Raw genomic sequence first — 13370 nt, 5'->3', positions numbered from 1 at the left:
TGGATCTTTTGTGTCTGTTGTAACCCATGTGTCCTTCGCCTCCTCAGGTGTGCCAGGTGAGCGCCCAGCAGCCTGTCCAGACTGAACTCCTGATGCGCTACCACCAACTGCAGTCCCGCTTAGCTACGCTAAAGATTGAGAATGAGGAGGTGAGGATTTATGATGGGCCTGTGTCTGTCCAGCAACCCCTCCACCACCACCTTCAGCCCCACCCCCCAAAAACAGTCTCATTTACCCCGGAGCCAAGTAGGAGGGCCACATCACCATCTGTTCTCATTGCAATTACACTGCAATGACCCTTTCTCTGCAGGAGGCGAGAATATATTAACATTGTCACAGCACCAGTGTTATGTTTTCTATGATGTTATATCTGAAATTGTCTATTTCGTGATGAAGAGAAGACTTTCTCATTAAGTGCCGCAGACACAAAAGTGCAAATGGAGGTTAGAATAACCAGGGCCTGTTAGAGTCTCCTGTGCCAATGGCTCTGCCTCCTCCCTGTCTCCCTGTGTCTTGTGCTCTGGAGGATAATGGACGAGCCCTGCCATTATTGGAAATGAGCTTCATCAATCTCAGCACGAAACAAAAAGCCTTCTTCAGTAATTTACACATACAATTTGTTTCTTTGCCAGACACTCTTTATTTTCATGTCTTCGTCTGATGTATGATGTGCGGGTTGCTCCGGACTGATATTTCAATGCTGCACAATATCATTTCTGTGTAATTCAAGGTAATTTATTGGTCAGGGGTCAATTTGTCTTTGATATGAATAAGCTAGTGCTGTAAATCACTCTCTTGCCCTTGAAAAATCTCATCAGTTACTTTGGTTCCTTCAAGGCTCGGAGTATGATGTGATGTTTCATTAGTCATCTTCTTTCCTTTCTATTTCCCCCCATCTGTGCAGGTGAGAAAGACCTTGGACGCCACCATGCAAACGCTGCAGGACATGCTGACAGTAGAGGACTTTGACATGTCGGATGCCTTTCACCACAGCCGCTCCACCGAATCTATTAAGTCCGTGGCCTCCGAGTTCTACATGAGCAAGCTGAATGTAGCCAAGAGGAGGTCGAACCAACAGGAGACTGAAATGTTTTACTTTTCGGTGAGTTTTTGTCAATTCTGATCTGTCTATCCTTCCAAAGTGTTCATGGATATACTGGCCTGCTCTGCTTTTCAAAATCAAACCACCAGTCATCATTTCCACATGCTCTGCCAATATAAATGAAATTAAACGAGAACAGATTGAATTTATGCTGATTTGAGCAACACTGAATCATTTGACTGGGCTCATGTTACATCGGATTAGTGCTGCTGCTCACTCATTGTTGCCTTCATCTCTCTGTGTGTAGAAATTCAAGGAGTACCTGAATGGCAGTAACCTCATCATTAAGCTGCAGGCCAAGCATGACTTACTGAAGCAGACACTGGGTGAAGGTAAGGAGCCGATTCTCTTTGTCTGTCTTCATCTATGACCCAGAATATCCCGCCACAGCTCTGTAAAATCTCTGCCCTCGGGTTATAATGGTGCTGGTCTTATCTAATAGGCAACAAGCAATGAGGTATAGGAGACTACAAACACAACAATTTTTTTAAGGAAGCAGGAAGTAATGAGATCTGATTTTCAAGTCGAAAAACTATCACACTAAAAGCAGACCACATCTACTTTGAAGTATCCATTCCCCATTCTGCTTATCTCCATTGGTTAAAGCATTATCTGGTTAGTCTCTATATGGGGAAGCCGCAGGGAAGGTTTCCATTTCCAGGCTGTAAGAGAAAAGCTTCCCTCGGCCCCTCCCTTCCCCAGGGGTCCCCTTGTCACCTCAGCCGTGAACAGTTTACGCCCAATCAATCAGCAGGACCAGACCCAGGCCCGTTCCTACAGCTGCTCCTGCATCAGGGGTTCACCTCATAGAAAAGGGCATCAGGCACAGACAGCTGAGGCCTTGCAGCACACATGAATATTTCCTCATTGGATTCATTCATTCATTCATTCAAGTCTTTACTTAAAATTGTATTTTGCCCAAGCTTTCAGGACCGCTTTTGCAACCCTCTGTGGCAAACTATCAGCTGCATGCTTTTGCACTCATAAACACTCAGAATATCGTTCATATCACTCTCTGGACAGAGCCGTTTGTATGTCAACGGCATATGGCGTCTCCAGGTACCACCCACGTTTAATTATTCAGGTGATCAATCAGGCTTGCGTAATGCTCATTAGCCCGTTGATTCACCCCCAAAATAGCGTGTTTGTGGTGGTTTGTGAGCATGACAGAGGGAACAAGATGAGGCTGGTGAGTGCCACATGGTGTTTGCATCTTGCTGCATGTATTAATAAAAACATAATGTCGAGCACTGGCATCAGACAAGATGGTGCTAGGATATCTGCCAGCCCTTGTTTCCCAGATAAGGAGTCACCAATTTCCTTGTTCAGTGAATCTGATTTGTACTCGTCTCCTTTTATCTTTATATAATACATATCCCTCTATCAATGAGGGCCTCTGGCACTTTTCGAATGAATTTCGGGGAAAATCAACGTAGACTTTTGTGCTTGAGAAAGTCTGTAATTTTGAGGTTGGTTGGTGAGAGGTAGACAGAGGCTATCACTCAGAGGAATGGTGTCTGGGAAATGTGCTGTTGTTTCTTCACATGAATGCTCCAGAGACTCTGTCCATCTGCCAGAATGATGTGTTGAGAAATGGGTTAGCCTTTGCTCTTTCTGTCCATTGTTATATGGAGTAAAGAAATAATGTTGAAATACTTTCAGGGGGGGGTTGTATATAGACTGTCTTCCAGTTGATAATCCAGTCATTGGCAGACAAAGACATGATCTCAGTTGATTAAGAAAATCTGGGTCATTTTTAGATTAATTTACTGAGTATGTGTGTGTTTTCAGTTAAATGAGTCCATGCATATGCCTTTTACATATGCGTGTGTTGTTGGAAACCCATAACAAAAGGCTCAGTGAACCAGCACAGACATCTCCAACACATAATATGCACACTGCAGCCACCCCCCCCCCTTTTCTTTGCTCTGTGAGGGGTCCTATAACCCAACAGGGTCCTCTGGGTCCCCTGTGGTTTCAGCGACGACTGCTCAATAGCTTTTTTCTGACTGCTCCATTCATCTCTCCCTCAATAGTCATGTTGTGTGTCATCAAACCCTTCAGTGACGCTGGAGTCTGTATAATGTGTACCACACAGATTTGACATGTCCCTTTTGTGTTTTTTTGTTCACGCAGGGGAAAGGGCTGAATGTGGAACTACAAGGTATGATGTCCTTTGCCTTTCAGCCATGAAACATTTGCCGACAGCATTTTTTCAAATCGTTAGAATGTCTCTGGGAAAAGAAGAAAAAACCATGTTGGTTGTTGTTTGAATACCCAAACAGATACATCGACATTTAAATCATTAAATTATTGTTTTATATGTTAGATATATTTTACTACATTGCATGGCAACATTGCACTAAATGAAAAGCACTGTCGAAACAAAGACCATGCTCAGTATATAGACATAAAATGGATGTTAAATATATTAAAGTTGGCGTAGAGTGGCCATGGTTTTGCAGTTGCCATTGTCTTCTACAAAAATGACACATCTGCTTGCACATACAACATAATGCTTTTGTGGTTTCTTTCGAAAAGGATTGTCATATATATGAATATGATGAAACTTACTGAAAATAACTTGTTGATGATGCTATTGGCCTTGTTAGTCATGTTCATTAATCTCTGCTGTGTTTTTAGTAAGTCAAGTGTTTGACTGAAGATCCACACATAGTTTTTTCTTTTTACAACACAACCCCTCAGGGATAATTAAAAGGCCGACTTCCATCATGCGTCAGTGATTAAAGACCTCACTATTAAAATTAAAAAAAAAAAAAAAATGTAACTTTACTTTACAGATGTTTTTTTACTGATCTGTTTTAGAGGCTGTTTTTTTCATTCATACCTGCTTTTGAGCCTCCGTGTTTGGTTCTACAGTTTTCACAGAATATGGTGTTTTTGTATCATTTGTCCATCATTTCACAGGCCCCCCACCCTTCCCCCCAAACCACAGAAAATGCGGAAGCCTAGGCCACGCTCCGTGTATAACCATAAGCTGTTTAACGGCAATATGGAGACCTTCATCAAGGTACCTCTGCTGGTGTATGACTGAGCGGCCCCTGTGGAGCAGGAGGGGAAGGCGGCTAGAGCCTTCGCTCTCATTCTCTTCGTCACTTTGGCCTTCTGTTCCTCCCTCTTACAGCTGCCCTTCAACGTGATATAACGCCTCTGTTTAACCTCTAATCCTCCTCCTCCCTTCCGTGGTTCTGCTGGTGCAGACAGAGCAACAGTCAGCTGTCTCTTTATTCCCCTCCAGAACAATTTACTATATCTGGCTTTATTTCTAAACCCACTCTTTCAACGATTGAGAGACAGCAGTGGATCTGCTTTGTCCCTCACTGCACCCAACCCTTCACTGCATTTCTGTTTCCTATTGCCAGTCCTTGTGCTTAGCCTTCTTTAACCTCCAGACGGGTGATTCGTCATCTGAGCTTTTCTAACTTTGTGCTTCTGTGCCCTCTCTTCCGCTGCTACTCTGTGCTTTGTGGCTTTCTGTCCCAGAGGAAGACGGAATGCCCGTACCCGCGTTCAGGTATCTGCTGTTGGAGACTATAGTTCAGGGCACAAGGGCACTAACCTTCTAGACGAATAGTGGAAATATACCGGCTACTGCTCGGGCTACACTTGCATGCTGCTACTTAAAATTTGCATGTTTTTGTCTGCTTTACACCACTCATGAAATTTGCTTAATAAAATGTTTCTTAGGGATTCTTTTTGTGATAATAATTAATATGCACCAGAACAGGAGATTTGTTATTTCTTGCGTATTGACAAGATAATCTTTATCTATGTATTAAGACATTGTAGTTATAGTTACTAGTTAATAATGGTGCTGTACAAATGTTACTCTTTTAGTAATATCTTTATTTTTTGCTGTTTTTTGTCCTGCCTTGTCTGTATTTATTTATTTTTTTACATAATTTCATTTCAGGATTCAGGTCAACCAATCCCACTTGTTGTCGAGAGCTGTGTCAGACACATCAATCTGTACGGTAAGTCTCACATCATGTTGCCGTGACTACTACCTCTGAGCGAAAGGGCAGAAAAAGAAAGCAAACTATGGAGCCCTTTGAAAACTCCTTCAGCCTCATAAGAAGTGACAGCAGCCATTGGACGAGGCAATCTATTTCCACAAATAACCTCAGGTACTGACCTGCTCTGCTCGGCACCTCGAGTCTCTGAGGCGCACAGCTGCCTGCCTGACGAGCTCATAACAATAGATCACACACACAGAGTTTTGAAAGTCCCATTGGTCTTGGTTTAGTCAGTTTAGCCCCCCCCCCCCCCCCCCCCCCCCCCCCAACCGTGATTATAACTCCTCCCTGTCTACCTTCACATCTGTCTTCAGCTCATTGTTGTAGCCTGCAGGCCTTTCCTCTGGATCTGGACCTAATGAAACTCCTGAAAACTGATTAGGAGCCCTCTAACTGAAACCATATGTTGCAGCCTCACTGAGGGGCCCTCTCATGGAAAAATACCCATCTCCCTTTATGACATGATTACATTTCCTGCTCTGTGTTTTGTGTTTCCAATGGGCTTTCATGAAGCTGGCACGAGGGTTTGGTGATAATGGTCGCTAGTTTAACTCTGAATCCTGGGTTGTATTTTTCTTTCAGGCTTGCAGCAGCAAGGCATATTTCGTGTGCCGGGATCACAGGTCGAAGTCAATGATATTAAGAACTCATTTGAGAGAGGTGAGTCAAAGACAGATGGCGTTTTATTCCCCATTTTCATGTCACAAATACTAACAGGATAAACCCATCAAATGTCACCACTGAAAGCACACATATATCTCTTAATCAGGAGAAGATCCCCTGATTGATGACCAGAATGAGCACGATATCAACTCAGTGGCAGGGGTGCTGAAGCTGTACTTCAGAGGACTGGAGAACCCCATCTTCCCAAAGGAGCGCTTCCTGGACTTCATCTCTACCATCAGTGAGTCACGCACAACACAAAAGCCATTGCAGTCACGAGTGAACTGGTTGGATAGAAAAGAGAAAACGCACCTTTCAGTTTCTTATGAACTCTGTTTCACTGAAGAAGAGAAAGGCACGCACTGCAGCATATGGAATCAATCCCAACACCAGGGCTCTCTGCCTGATGTTTAACAGAAAGCCAGGAGGAAGAGGGGAGTGTAGGCCACATCAGTCTGCCGTGTGCAAGCTCACCACAGAATACTTTCCCCGCTGGTTCTACAGTAATAGTTTGATCACTCAGTGTGCCTTACGAGTCTGGTGAAAGGCAGAAGGGGGCATCTATTAAAGTGTCAAATAACAGTTTTCAGAATCTCTTCTGCCTTTTGCTTTTGCTCACTTTGATCAATGCTTCTCTCTAGCGTCTGGTATATATTATATTTCAGTGGACTGTTGTTAAAAGCTTGGTGCCCATATATATATATATATATAAAAGTTTAAAAGCTATATTTATCCTGTTTAATGTGGTACAAGCCACTGTTGTCCCACTTGTCAATGTATGTCCTTTGTGTTTCAGAGCTGGAGTCTGGAGCTGAGAGAGCGCATCACATCCAGCAGATTACTGTGACTCTTTCTCGCGCCATCATTATCGTCATGAGATACCTTTTTGCTTTCCTCAATCAGTGAGTTTCAAATTCAAATTGCATTATAAGCCACAGGTCCTGGTGCATACAGACAAGCATGCAGAGATTACTTTATTCTTTGCACAAACATTAGTGAGGTCATTTAATCTTGAACTTAACTCTCATGTAAATGTGATTCTGATGGGGAGAATCCATGTTGAACAAACACAAAATAGTTACAGTCAAGGGAAAAGACAAGATCGAAAAAAAAACCCACCTGCTATTTATTGCTACATCTGTCTGCAGTATTTTAGGAGTTATTTATGGTCTCGGAAACTCATGCCTCGCTAAAGCAGGATACCTGTCCTCTTATAATGGACGTTATTAATGCCCCTTTTACTGGGTTTGCCTGCAGAACAAAGAGTTTGATTTCATACCCCAGGTTGTATTCTGCTCTTCTATACCCCCTTCATTGTTGTAGCTATTGCAGCTGTGCTTTCACTGCTTAGCCTCAGCTTGCTGATATTGTGCAAGGACTGATTATGACTTCCTCTTGTACCGCTGAACGATTTGGCCACCACTGTGTAACGCAGCATGTAATACTGTATGGCCCAGCTGTATTGAGTTGAATTTTCAACTTTAACGTGGATTATTTAGCAGCTATAGAGCCAGTTGTTTCTTACATTCACCAGGCAGCAACATGACTCCAAAAGAATGATAATGTTGCTCCTGACCTGCTGGATGTATTAAGTTGCTGTTTTGTCCGTCATATGGACTTAAAAGAAGATAATACGTCAGTATTGGGTGCACAGCTTGTTTCCACTGTCCCTAAGTGGCCAAAAAAGTCTGGCGTTGCAGGTTTATTATGGTAATAACCAGTCTAATAATGTATGACATAATATACCACCCAAAGTAAACAAAAGGAAAGCCCTAGTACAAAAGACATTACAGACTACCACTAGACAACAACGATACGTACAGTTTTTATGTTACCTGATGCTGTTACAGGTTGCTTACATCTTTAAACACACAATGCTGCCCTGTCCCGTCCCTCAGTGTCTCCCAGTACAGTGACGAGAACATGATGGATCCATACAATTTGGCTATCTGCTTTGGCCCAACCCTGATGCCCATTCCAGACGGACAGGATCCTGTATTGTGCCAGGCTCATGTTAATGAGGTCATCAAGACCATCATCATCCACAATGAACTCATCTTTCCCAATCAACGTGAGCTGGACGGCCCAGTGTATGAAAAGTGCATGACTGGGGGGGAGGAGTACTGGTGAGTATTGGCGGTTAGCAAAGAACAGTTATGTTGAGACTGCAGTTGTTTTGGTTGAGAGGAAAGTGTTTAATTTTATGCCCATAAAACAAATATTTGTAATGTTCCAATGTCTATAGAGCGGTGACTTTTCACTTTCCATTTGCTCAAACAGTGACAGCCCACACAGTGAACCAGGAACTATTGACGAGGCTGACAATGGAACTGAACCACACACCAGTGATGAAGGTTAGTACATCATTTTTCAAGAAGAGGCGTTGTTATTACCCAGGTATGTCCCCAGGGATGGCAATGTTGATCTGTTGGTCAGTCAGGTCCAGAATGAAATATCTCAACGACTATTGGATGGATTGCCATGACATTTGGTTCTGACATTCATGGTGCCCTGAGAATGAACTGACATTGGTGATCTTTTGACTTTGCATCTAATGCCACCAGCATGTTGACATTTGTGGTTTTGAGTGAAATTTCTTGACGATTGGTCAGATTGCCATTAAAGTTGGTCCAGATATTTATGTTCCCCTCAGGAACAACTTTGGTGATTCCCTGACTTTTTCTTATGTCCGTTTTTTACTTTTGCTTTATGACCAAATACATTCAGAGCTATCTTAAAATACAATTTTCTGATAATACAGCTTACATTTAGACCTGTGACCATTTTATACTTTGCATACAAAACAAAAAAATCGAAGTGAAGTTCACATCTTGGCAAACAGTATTACATGGTTTTCACATGAGAATATTTGCAATGTGATTTGAGTAGTCCTTGTGGATAAGATAGCTGTGTAGATTGACCTTTTTCATATCGTGCTTTTGACTGAGAGATGAGTTGGGAGGTTTGTGCTGCAACATCTTATGATTGCAAAGGCCTTTGTGATGTTTGAAGTTGAGTAAACAGTGTTGGCATGCAGTGCTGCCTCTTTGATCTGTCTTTCTCTGTGGGGTGTGTGTGTGTGTGTGTGTGTGTGTGTAAGAGAGAGAGAGAGTCCCTCTCCTCTCTCCTCTCTCCACCCCCTCTCCCTCTTCCCCCACTTGCTCTTTGTTCAGTGTTCGTCAGCTATTCTCCTGAGACTTTCTCCTTTGTGCAGTATTTCCCCAATTCTCCTCTGAGCTTTGAATGCATAACTGGGCCAGGCACAAAAGCCAAAGAATAATATCTCCGGTGTCGTATGTGAAGAGTCAGTGGACAGGTCCAAGTACTTGTGTGTATATCGAGTGTGTGAGGTCAGACTGGGGTAACCCTGTCTTTGAGCGTCATTTGTGCTGTTGGCTGCATTTGTAATGAGGCTGCTGACCCTTTCTTTCTTTTCTTACTCTTACTTGAAATAGACAACTCAGACTGTTTGTCAGTTGGTGTCTTCTGGCAGCAGTTAACTTATAATGAAAGAAAAATAATTTAGTTTCAGAACTAAGCAACCAGGCTGTACCTTTTTCTATTTTCATTACTTTGGAATTTAAACCAACTTTTAGGGTTTTTTTTCAAAATAGGGGTGCAGAACTGTTAGCATACAGTTAACTCTGGCTGACCCCTGCTGGCTGACATGGTAAAATACACTGCAGACAAGAAACGGGTTTCTTTTTTAATTTAGGCAAAATCCTCTTTATTCATTGTGACCTACAATAGTTATTTCTCATACAGCATGTTTTAACAGAAGTGGCTGTTTGTCATGCAATCACTAGTTTAATAGTTATTGCTGGATAATTTCTCCATATATATGTGTGTTGTATTTCAGCTTTCTTTAGTATGTTTGAGGGATTTACAATGTAAACTGAGAGATACTGACTTAAACTTTTTGGAGATAATATTGTATACTGAATCATAACAATAATGTGAATGCAGCAAAGATTGAATGAGAAGCACATAGACCATTATTATTGTTTGTTTTATCACTGTATATACCGGTACGTTTTTTTGATCCATGTTAGGGTCTATTTAGAAGTTGATGAAGCTGTTTGTTAATGTATATACATAATGTATGTGTATATTTATGTTTTCAGAGGTTGAACAGATTGAGGCCATTGCTAAGTTTGACTACGTGGGACGTACTCCCAGGGAGCTGTCCTTCAAAAAGGGAGCCTCTCTGCTTCTGTATCACAGAGCATCTGAAGACTGGTGGGAGGGACGTCACAATGGCGTGGATGGCCTCATCCCACATCAGTACATTGTAGTACAAGACCTGTGAGTATCGGCACTTTATCTTGTGTCGTGTAATTCTCTCACTTACATTTCAAATCATCATCAGTAAAGCTGACAATATTACTGAACTGTTGCATTGGGCAATGTTACACTGAATATTCCTTTAAAATGTAATTACTGTAGGTATAAAGTACATGTACTTCTTGTGTGTGTTTTATGCTCTGTGCCTCTGCTCTTTCAGGGATGATGCTTTCTCAGATAACCTCAGCCAGAAAGCAGACAGTGAAGCGAGCAGTGGACCATTGCTGGATGATAAGGGTTCATCCAAAAACGATGTCCCATCACCATGTGAACAATCACCTGATTACAACTTTGGAGGAGTCATGGGGAGGTGGAAACACATAAGAATAACACATTTCTTGTTGTAGAAGTTCAAGTGAGTGCTACTGAGGTGTTTTCCCGTTTGACTGTTGGTCTGATCTGATCCCTGTCTGCAGGGTGAGGCTACGGTCCGACGGAGCTGCAATCCCTCGTCGTCGGAGTGGTAAAGACGCACACAGCCCAACCAGAGTAGCTGACACTCCGCCGAGGGCTGCAGCCTGTCCCAGCAGCCCACACAAGGTGTCCATCAGCAAGGGTCATATGGAGAGCCCAGAGAAGAGGCGCATTGGCACCTTTGGCAGTGCGGGAAGCATCAACTACCCAGACAGGAAGGCCTATCCTGAGGGTCACCCTCTGAGACCGGTGCCAGGGGCCACTCGTCACAGCAGCCTCGGGGACCACAAATCACTGGAGACCGAAGCTCTAGCTGATGTAAGTTGGGAAATTTCAGGTAGAGGCAAAAATGATACAGAGAAACATACTCTTTTTATATAGTTTGTTTATATGTTTGTTTGCACTCTGGTCTCAGTACAAAAAATTATATAAAATGTCAGTCAATTGCAGCATTTAAGAGGATTTTGACAGTTTGGTAGAAAAGAGCCAGGCCCCCTGAAAGCAGCAGCTGAGACCTGGAGTAAATGTCTAACTTGACTCAAACTGATGGGCTTTGATGGGTCATTATGCAGTACATTGAATGCAGCCGTTTGATTGTGTTTTAAAAAAAACCACAAATAACAATTCATCTAAAATCTCACAATTTAATAAACAATAAAAGGTTTAAGTGATGAAGTATCCCCAATAAAAAATACTACAACACTCGTAATGTTAGCTGCCGTGTTTTAGAAATAAGGATGTGTTTTTATTCAGAACTGTGCTGCCAGACTTTTGACCAAAACAAGGAAGAGAGAACATCCTACGCCTGTACCCCTGTTTAAGTTACACTCCATTGACTCCCAGTATCTTTTAGATTTGAAGGTTCTTTTACTTGTTTTTAAAGCGCTTGGTTTGGAACCGGCCTACATTGCATACTCTATCGGTCTCTATAATACTTTATAAGCCTTCACAAGCTCTCAGATCCTCGACTGCTAGGCTTTTAAATACATACAATTATACACACAATAAAAATAAGCATTGCATCTTTTCTTTTCACTTTAATTATTGGTTTGTCCTCCTCATCTTCATCCTTCCTCAACCAGGACATAGAGAAGACGATGACCACAGCGCTCCATGAGCTCCGTGAGCTGGAGCGACAGAACACCGTGAAGCAGGCTCCCGACGTGGTCTTGGACACTCTGGAGCCCATGAAGAACCCAGTTAGCTCTGAGCCTGGCAGTCCTCTGCATACCATTATGATCCGTGACCCGGATGCAGCCATGCGCCGCAGCAGCAGCTCTACCTCTGAGATGATGACCACCTTCAAACCCGCTCTCTCTGCCCGGCTGGCTGGGGCTCAGCTACGCCCCCCACCCATGAGGCCAGTGCGCCCCCCTCCTACTACTCAGCATCGCTCGAGCAGCTCCAGCTCTTCAGGGGTCGGCAGCCCTGCGGTAACTCCCACTGAGAAGATGTTTCCAAGTAACAGTACAGCTGCTGCTTCTAACATGACTATGTCCAGTGATGCTGGAGATAAGTCTGGTACCATGTAGCAGAGGTGGGAAGGTTGTAAAGCTTCCTATGTGAGGGGAAAGCTTGTGGAAATTCGTGCTGATATGTGAGAAGCAGATATGGATATTTTCCTCTCTGTTTTCTGCCTGACTTAATTCATATATTCAGGAAGCTCTTGAAGCGAGCCTACAATATGTACCATGGTGATAAAACAGTTGAAGAAGCAGTAGAGGTGTGATAGCATAGAGCTCCACTCTCTTTGAAACTTGATTTAATTAAAAAATATGTGTGTAAGAATACATATATTTCAGATTTACCTCGGTTTCAACAAAAAAAAAAAAAACATCTGTAACCATGTTCTCGTTCCAGAGATACAATGAATGCAAGTGAAGCAATACTTGTGTGACATGTAGTATTAGTTCCCACACAGCACACTTTGTCCAGCTGATGTTTCAGTCACTCCTGCTGATGTGGATGAAACACCTCGTCTGGACGGGTGACGTTCAGGCTTAAATACCACGTCTGGTTACCATTTAGGTCGCAGGCCTCAAGGCTGTACATACAAACTTACTTGAAGTCGCCATGCTTTCTGTTTGTACTATAATACAGTGTATGTTGAGCAAAGTAACAACTTAGTGACATGATATACTTCTGCATGCGGGGTTCGGATAAAATAAGGAAAACAATAAAGACTTGCATCATTGAGAGATGATGATGTGGGATTTTCTCATGTGGTCATTGGAAGCGTAAGATACTAGTCGGAAACCCTAATTTTCTTGAATCAAGTTTCAGATGTCCAAATATTTGACAAAGTAATATGTGGGGATCTTACAGTATTTTATTTTAAATCTGCCATCTGTGTGGTACTTTAGATATTGCACTTGCAGTCATCCTGTTCACAGCTAAAGATAAAAAACATCCTGGCATGAAGATGATCTCCGGAGTCTGAGACGTACTAACCAGAACTTAGCAAAGCAAGTTGTCCCCCACCACCATGTACGGTTGGACTGTGGGCAGACTTAACTAATGCATCAACTAATGTACTGTAGGAATCCTGTGGTAACCTTGTACATAATATATAGCTCGTCATTTTTGAAGTGTTAATCTTGTACAGGCTGATACAAAAAAAAGGCAAAGGATTGTCTGTGAATGGCACTTAGAGTAAAGATCATTAACCACCTTCTTATCGTATTCAGTAAACTACAAACATTATTTTTAACTGTGTGAAAAAGGTAAACAAGTTTACCTTGTGCTCTGAGCTTAGAATGCATTTGGTAATTGTACTGTAGAAAACCTGATTGCTGTTGAACGAACAAAGC

General features: G+C 42.5%; 1 protein-coding gene across 1 annotated transcript in view; it reads left to right on the top strand.

Moving 5' to 3' along the window:
* srgap3 (SLIT-ROBO Rho GTPase activating protein 3) overlaps positions 1–12092 on the top strand; it is a gene marked incomplete at both ends in the record, with an annotated part of 46278 nt that extends 34186 nt beyond the window's left edge. Inside the window, 15 exons of the mRNA XM_079297061.1 lie at positions 48–149; positions 905–1102; positions 1350–1434; positions 3239–3266; positions 4031–4133; positions 5037–5097; positions 5722–5799; positions 5909–6043; positions 6599–6704; positions 7701–7928; positions 8083–8156; positions 9927–10107; positions 10307–10456; positions 10563–10878; positions 11643–12092. Coding sequence (XP_079153187.1) covers positions 48–149; positions 905–1102; positions 1350–1434; positions 3239–3266; positions 4031–4133; positions 5037–5097; positions 5722–5799; positions 5909–6043; positions 6599–6704; positions 7701–7928; positions 8083–8156; positions 9927–10107; positions 10307–10456; positions 10563–10878; positions 11643–12092 — 2295 coding nt within the window. The remainder of the gene's footprint in view (positions 1–47; positions 150–904; positions 1103–1349; positions 1435–3238; positions 3267–4030; positions 4134–5036; positions 5098–5721; positions 5800–5908; positions 6044–6598; positions 6705–7700; positions 7929–8082; positions 8157–9926; positions 10108–10306; positions 10457–10562; positions 10879–11642) is intronic.
* Positions 12093–13370: the final 1278 nt, after the last annotated feature.

This window comes from Melanostigma gelatinosum (genome assembly GCF_949748355.1).
Source record: "Melanostigma gelatinosum genome assembly, chromosome: 3".
Classification (NCBI taxonomy): Eukaryota; Metazoa; Chordata; class Actinopteri; order Perciformes; family Zoarcidae; genus Melanostigma; species Melanostigma gelatinosum.
This window is presented reverse-complemented; position numbering and strand designations above follow the sequence as displayed.